Source organism: Cornus florida, unplaced genomic scaffold (assembly GCF_030987335.1).
Source record: "Cornus florida cultivar Cherokee Brave unplaced genomic scaffold, ASM3098733v1 CherokeeBrave_3.0.0_Hap2_Chr08, whole genome shotgun sequence".
NCBI classification, from domain to species: Eukaryota; Viridiplantae; Streptophyta; class Magnoliopsida; order Cornales; family Cornaceae; genus Cornus; species Cornus florida.
In genome coordinates this window covers 28,360,883-28,368,305 of record NW_026775578.1, presented here as the reverse complement: position 1 = coordinate 28,368,305, position 7,423 = coordinate 28,360,883, and the positions used below count along the sequence as shown (strand labels likewise).

General features: G+C 38.0%; 1 protein-coding gene across 1 annotated transcript; it reads right to left on the bottom strand.

Annotated features, from left to right (window-relative positions):
* Positions 1-2,044: 2,044 nt before the first annotated feature.
* Positions 2,045-7,423, bottom strand: LOC132270993 (metal tolerance protein 11). The gene is made up of 6 exons (XM_059772211.1): positions 7,087-7,423; positions 6,006-6,115; positions 5,640-5,885; positions 3,585-3,665; positions 3,131-3,364; positions 2,045-2,509 (listed from the first exon to the last, which is right to left on the bottom strand). The coding sequence occupies exons 1-6, from the start codon at positions 7,256-7,258 to the stop codon at positions 2,162-2,164; spliced, it is 1,191 nt and encodes a 396-aa protein (XP_059628194.1). The 5' UTR covers positions 7,259-7,423; the 3' UTR covers positions 2,045-2,161.

The window sequence follows — 7,423 nt, the reverse complement described above, 5'->3', positions numbered from 1 at the left end:
CTCTTCCATCCCCACCCCAGAAGTCCCAGTCCCATTCCTATTCGACTATGATTAAATATAAGTCACTTAAAATGGGAGTAAGAGCGGCAAAATTATATCACAAGTAAGGAGAATTTGAACGGAAACATGCTAAGAGCGACAGTTATTGAAAAGGATTGTGTGTCTTAGGGTTCAATTAAAAATAAATAAATAAAAAACTCAATGATCCGTACTTAACCGATAAGGGTTTCGATTTAGCCAGCAGAACTTTGTAATTCTGATAAGACTTTCATGATATATATATATTTTTTTTGTTCAATTGTCTTTATTATATATATATATAAATACAGATAGAGATATACATATATCTATCTATCCGATCACTTGCGATCATCTCTTTTGTTATCAATGTATGATTAGTTCTCACTTATCAGAGTTTGAGAACTAATGAGTCAAATGCTCGCCAATTTCATTTCTTCATGGGCGACCTCATGCCGCTTCTGGCTTGTTAATCCTTCAAAAAAAGCTTGGTTTTGAGCAAATCAGCTGATTTTCTTCTTTTCCCATTTATATCAATTTACTCAGTCTGACCATCCATCTTTATTTTTAGTGCTATATCTGCTCAACAACTGCTAGATACATACATAGATATTATTTTATTGTATTTTTTTGGAATAAAAAATAAAAAATTAGAATTTTTTTTTCCCTATTATTTCCGAGTACCTAATAAATCATCATTTTCTTTGGTAGGAATAGAGAAAAAAACTAATAATGACCTCCTTTTTTTCTTTTTTGTATTGATGTAGTTCATTTCTCAATCACCAGCAATAAGAGGAGCTTTCGTTTTAAAGAAACGATAACGAAATGGAAAAATTAAAGGTGGCTGTGAAATTTGGTGACTTGATAACTGCACTGCCACCAGAAATCATGGAGCTTATACTTGAGATGCTTGACATTGTGGACTACCATCGCTTTAGTGCAGTTTGCAAGCCATGGAGATCCACTGCAGTGGCTGCAAAGCAAAAGCAACACTTCTCTTTGCGACAGTTTCCTTGGCTAATGCTCTCTTCCAACAACAATTCCGAGGACGATGATCGTCATGCATTTCTCAGTCTCGACCATGGAAAAATTTTCAAGCTGAAGCTGCCCGAGGTTCGTGGGTGTAGGTGTTGTGGTTCCTCCTGGGGATGGTTGATAATGGCAAATGAGACCGGAGACAACTTCCTTTTGAATCCATTCTCGAGGCTTCAGATCCAGCTTCCATCCCAGACTTGACTTGCCTTTTGTCGTCACACCTTTCTTTACTTCCATGGTACCTTGTGTTGGTTGCATGGTCCATCCTACATACGCAGGGCCATATTATTAAGAGACTCCCGTCATTGCAAGGTCCAGGAGGGTAGTGGTAACTCCATGGCTGACAATTGCATCCATTTGTGCTTTTGCAGACCAGGGGATGAAGCCTGGACTGGCTTCAGGATCGAGCAGCTAGGAGTGTTTTTTTGAGGACATGATATTGTTCAGAGATCGGTTGTATGCTGTCACCGATCATTATGAACTTTGGCTTATTGAGTTGTATCCCCATACATGCCCTGTCCTGAAGTCCATGCTCGACTTTTACTGAGGGATGGTGAGTTGATTTATTTGGCGGAATCTTGTGGGGAGCTGTTAATGGTGACTAGATACTTGAAATTTCCCAAAGATGCCGATAAGTTAGTTTTAAGTGGTTACGGTTGTGGTTGGATTAAAGTTGACAGTTTGGGTGATCAGATGCTGTTTGTAGGCACCAACGGGGGCATTTCCCTCTCTGCTAGCCTCTTTTCGGGAGGGTTTAAAGGAAACTGCATTTATTTTACGGATGACAATTTTTGGATCATAATGTTCACTTATGATGGTCCGAAACCTTGTCGTGATTGGGCGTGTTTAACGTGGAAGATGGAAGCATCCAGTCTTTCTTTCCGACGGACATGAACTCATGTTTTTCTCCTCCAGTTTGGTTCACGCCGACTCCATTTCTAGTGTTGTTACAGAGGATCTAGTTTGTTTTCTTGTAACTATTTCCATACTATTTTTGCCCGTCTAAAAGCAATCCTTGATATTGATTAATTCGAAGTATATAACAAAAAGTTTAACATAGGAAGAAAATAAATAATAGGCACAGACAAACAGTTACCATATTTTGTAACTAGAGGTGTGCTTGAGCATGCTCAGGCTTGTGACTGTACTCGTAATCGAGGTGGACAAAGGCGCGTTCTATCTCAGGTAGGTGCTCAAGCTTCTCCTGCAAGGCTTCCCCGATGTCATGAGCTTCTCGCAAGGGCATATGCTGTGGCAGGACGATGTCGACCTCCACAAAGTAGTGAGAACCAAAGGTGTAAGCCCGGACTGTGTCGATGTGCCTTATGGCCTTGTGGTGGTTCCAACAGAGGTATGTGAGCTTCTGCAGATATTCTGGTGCGGCGGATCTTCCAACAAGGGAGTTCACATTCTCCAATACTGTTAGTGACCATGTGCGGATAGTGTACAGGGCCAACTGCAATATGTAAAAGTTCGCATGTTTAGAAGTCCAGGTGAATGTCACAAAAAATAGGACCGGAGAATGAAGTGGTCTCTCCAAACTAGGAAGGAAAAAAAGAATGAAGCAGTCTTCTCCAACGAAGATTTGAACAAAACACCACTCATTCACAAATTATATCAATAATGTAAAAAGATGCCGAGTCTGGTTGATGCTCGGCAATCATGACAAAAAAAGAGCCACACGCTCAGATGTGACAAACTTACAATCACCTGAATTGCATCAAGATTATGCTGGGGCTTTCAAAGGGGAAGTTAGATATAATTCAATACACCAGTGCAATCACTTATGTCCATATAAAATAAACAGCCCTCAGTTTTTCATGAAAACACTAAAAATTCCCATTAAATTCTGAACTCCAAGGTCGATCCCATGCGATCGTAATCTATGTTGATTGATATTATTTTAAACCACATCTTAACGGGAAGTGCTATGCTTTCGAAAACTATGAAAACATTAATTCATTTTGGTGTAGATGCAAGTCTTGACTACAGACACTGAACAATTTTTTAAAAATAAAGAAAGAAAAAAATACAAAGGAAGAATAAAAGGACATGGGAATAAAGAGAATTCACTCACAATGATTGCTCCAACAGGGTCCATCCAATAACTAATATAATTAGCAAGGAGTACAGCAATAAGGCCGATGATGTTGGTGATAACATCAAAAAGGTGATCCTGCGCATAAGCTTTGACAATCTCGTTGGTAAAAGAGCGGCAATACACAGCAAGGAGGAGTTTTACGAGAGTCACAGAGAGCATAATCCCAACAACCCATAGCTCTTGCTCCTTGGTCATGTTGAAATTGTCTTCCTGGAAGAGTTGTTAAAAATCAATTAATAGAACAACTTTCCTCCCTGCTTTATTTTAGATCTGACAACATGAATACAGTTAAAGAACATGTCATCGGTTAATATCTTCAAGAATCAAACCATTAGTTCCCACTTCCCACTAGTGTCCCAACGGAGAAATACAAATTTTATCAATTAAAAAATACTTTATCAAGCACAATTTGAATTAAACTGCCACTTACATCGGACATTAGTGTGCGAAGAGACTCCAAAATTATCTGCAGTCCCAATGTCGCCATGACAGAAGCAAAAACAAGAATTCCCTGCAGATCATCATTTTTGTAGGAATTGAGTCTCACGAAGGTAATATAGGGTTTCATATACTACTAAAAAAGGTAAAAAATAATTTTCAAAATTCAGTGGACTTAAAATCCATATTCACAGCACTGATAAGTGCCGAAAATTATCATGATAAACAGTAATTTTCACAATTTGAGTAGAACTGACATAATAGACCATTAATGGTCAACCCTGTACATGTGGGATTAAGGTATGGAGGATTATGATGATGACAATGAAGATGATAAAATAAAAGAAAACAGAATTAGATAGAAATTATATACAGCCCCACCCTGACTGTGCACCATGAAAAGTGCATGAAGCCATGAAAATACAGAAATTGGAAAGGAGGAAACCTATGAAACTGAAACTCAGGGCAATGAAATATCAAAATGTCATTAAGTACACTGAAATATTTGAAATCAGAAAAATGTTAAATTGAGAAAAATTAAACAAGCAAGGTTGTTCGTGCTGCAATAACAGATTTATTGAAAGAAGAAAAAGAGGGAAGGTAAAGGAACACGACTTGAACTTCAGGCCACCAAAATACTGATACAGAAGGGGAACCTTAGCTTGTCCTACAACAAAGAATGGGATCCATTATATCTGACTAATAATTAGTACTACTCATTTAACCACTCATTTAACCAAGATCTGAGCAGTCTATCAATTAATGAGACTGGATGTATATTTTTATTGCAACAATTACTGGATTGTTAGTAGTCCGTGGGGGTTGGACAGCAATAAAAAGGGAGGAGTAGGGGCATATCATGTTCAATAAAGCTGCTAGGGAGGTGTTTGGCCTAGATTATTTGATGCTCTTTCGCAAGTATAGGAGGCCTTAGCTAGTTATTATCCGAAGAGGCTAAAATAGTTGAAAAGCAGCTTTAATGAATTCCCTTTTCACTTGGAGGGAGAATGTCCAAATAAACCTCCAAGCTCCAGTGAGTGATTACAAGTGATTATGTCATTGAGGACCTCGAGGTTTTCCACTACAAACTGTTCGAGATAAGCAAACACACACCATGACTACAATCAGTTGCAGGCCAATTAATGCTGCTACACACACCAAAACAGGTAACTTACACCCTAATAAGCGGTCTCGCACCACCATGCTACAAGCAACAAGTTAAACCAACACAAACATAATAGTGGTGTGACATGCTGAAAGTATCGAACTAAATAAGATGTAGAAACACTGGTCTAAAATGTAATTCTAGTGTTCAGTAAGAAAAATAACTGCAATGGGTACATAAGATATTTTCTTTATCTCATACAAATTAACTATCTTTCATTTCCCTTGGTTTACCCAAGAGAGAGATTACCAAAAGAAAAAGGACCTTTCATCGTGAAATCTCATGTTTTCAACCTCACTTATCTCTGGTCATAGATCCAGTTACACTATAGAGCATCAACTCGTGCAAATTATATTCTCAATCACCATTAAGCATTTCGCAGTCCAAATCATTTAATCATAATGCAAAAATTCACCAAAATAGCTTAAGAAACAAGCTCTTATATCAAACAAAGCTGGAGGACCAATCCATCTCTTCTGTCCAAATGGTTTTTTCTTTGGAACAACAGCAAGATGGTGTATATCCAAACAAAGATATCTCTAACCAGTCCAGATTAGATTAACATGTGACGTTAAAAACTTAAAATGGATTTGGTAGTAGATTCAGGAGGTTGGTCCTTTGACTTAATAAAATAGATCCAGCCACAAGGCTTGGGGGATATATATAGCATATATAGAAGGACAATTACATCTATGGTCATATCCATCAAGGACCCATTGTGATTGGAAAAAAATAGTAAGAGTAAATCAAACCAGTACATCCTAGCAGACAAAGAAAATGAGATAATTTCTTATAGATTTTTTTGCAGATAAGTAGAAATCTCTAATGAATTCATCAAGTTGGATGCATGCATATGAAGTGAAACATTGAAGGGGGACTAACCAACGGCTGCATCCGTCTCTTTCCAATAGGATATTGATATGGGTTTGGCGTCTGCATGGAGAATGCTGTAAACCACAGAATAAAGCCAGATAGAAGATCAAGAAGTGAGTCCAATGTGGATGCAATGATGGCCAACGACCCGCTCCTGATGGATGCATATACTTTAGCAGCAAAAAGAATCATGTTTGCAACATTTGAAATTCTAATGGCAGTTGTTTCACTTCTAGCCAAGTTTTCCCTCTCCTCCTGCGACCAAAATTGTTACCATTTCAGTTCAAGGCCTTTTTCAGTGGGTTGAAATAAGGTGCAGGTCCACTTCAACGGAGAACAAAGAAAGAGAAATCAGTTCATGATGACAAAATAAACCTTTGACATCCCAGGAATAAAACCTCGATCTGCTAAGGCATCCATTTCATCAAAGCCTTCAAGCATTTCTACCTGCTGCTGATAATACTCCGCTACATTATCTTCTGGACCTACATACATGGACAAGATAATAGTACTAGGACTCTTGGAATCTCTCTGCATATTAATTGTAACTTTTAAATTTCCTAAATGATGTGTCTAGTAGTTTAACATGACCCATTCAAACTATTGGGTGTGGGGGTAAAAAAAATCAATTTGAGGAAAGCTTGTACTAAACTTCCTGAAAGGCTGGAAATCTGATCAAACAGAACAAGAGAATTGAAAATAGGGAAAACTTAAATATGCACTGATTGGTATTCATGGATTCAGCATGAATCGTCAAAGCAATTTTACCTTTTTAAGTGCTCAGAAAACCATTCTATGGAACTTTTTGGGCGTGTTCCCACTTTGAAGAACCAAAATGTCTAAAAACCTTTCTTACCAGTACCCTATGTTTATTAACAAAAAGATTTTTTTTTATTTTTTGCATCCTTTTGGATTTAAGAAGCATAGAAAGAAGGAATTGAGTCATTACTGATGACAGGTCGCTGAAAAATTGAAGCAAAATGAAAAGAGAGAGAGAATTCACAAGTTCAAACCGTCCATTGTATTGGTTTCAAAGGGTGTAAAAAAACAAGTCAATTTACCATTGTGAACCACTTGAATCTATGCCTACCTATTTCGTCGTTAATCAACTACACACTTCATCCAATCAAATCATCCTTCTGCTGTGATTACAGAATCTTAACCTAAACCAGCCTTCAACACTGAATTTTTTAAACCCATATTTTACATTTGGAGAGCTTATATTCATTTCACATTTCTTTCACTCAATTAATAGTACCTCAAACACGCGGTAGAGCAATCTCAACTCATTGAAAGCCTTCGATCTTCCTATACATTATGTGTGCGTGTGTGTGAAAGTATACACATTATGTAATTGGAAGCACTGATGAACAATTGAAGAAAAGTAAACGAAAAAGAAAATAAACTGTACTGTACTGCTGAAAATGTAATTAGGTAGAGAATTTGAGAAAAATACCTAAAAGGCCAAGACAGTGATGGAGGCCACGAGGAGGCTTCTCCTTGCGCTCCGAGAACTGAAAGCCGTCGAAGTTCAACCGCCATGAGCGATCGCCATTGCTGGCCTCCGGCAAGAGGAGTTGCTCCTCCGAACGGTGGCGATCGGCGTCGACAACCAGCGGTTCCACCATTTTCCGGTTGCTTAGTAGTGAGAGAAAGGAGTGAAAAACGCAGATTTAATGGACTTTGAAGGATTTTTCTGGGTAATAGAAATCTGGTGGAGGTTTACATTCCACGGCGTTGGAACTTTTGTACTAGAGAATGTAAGCGATAGTATAATACAATAATTGATTTTG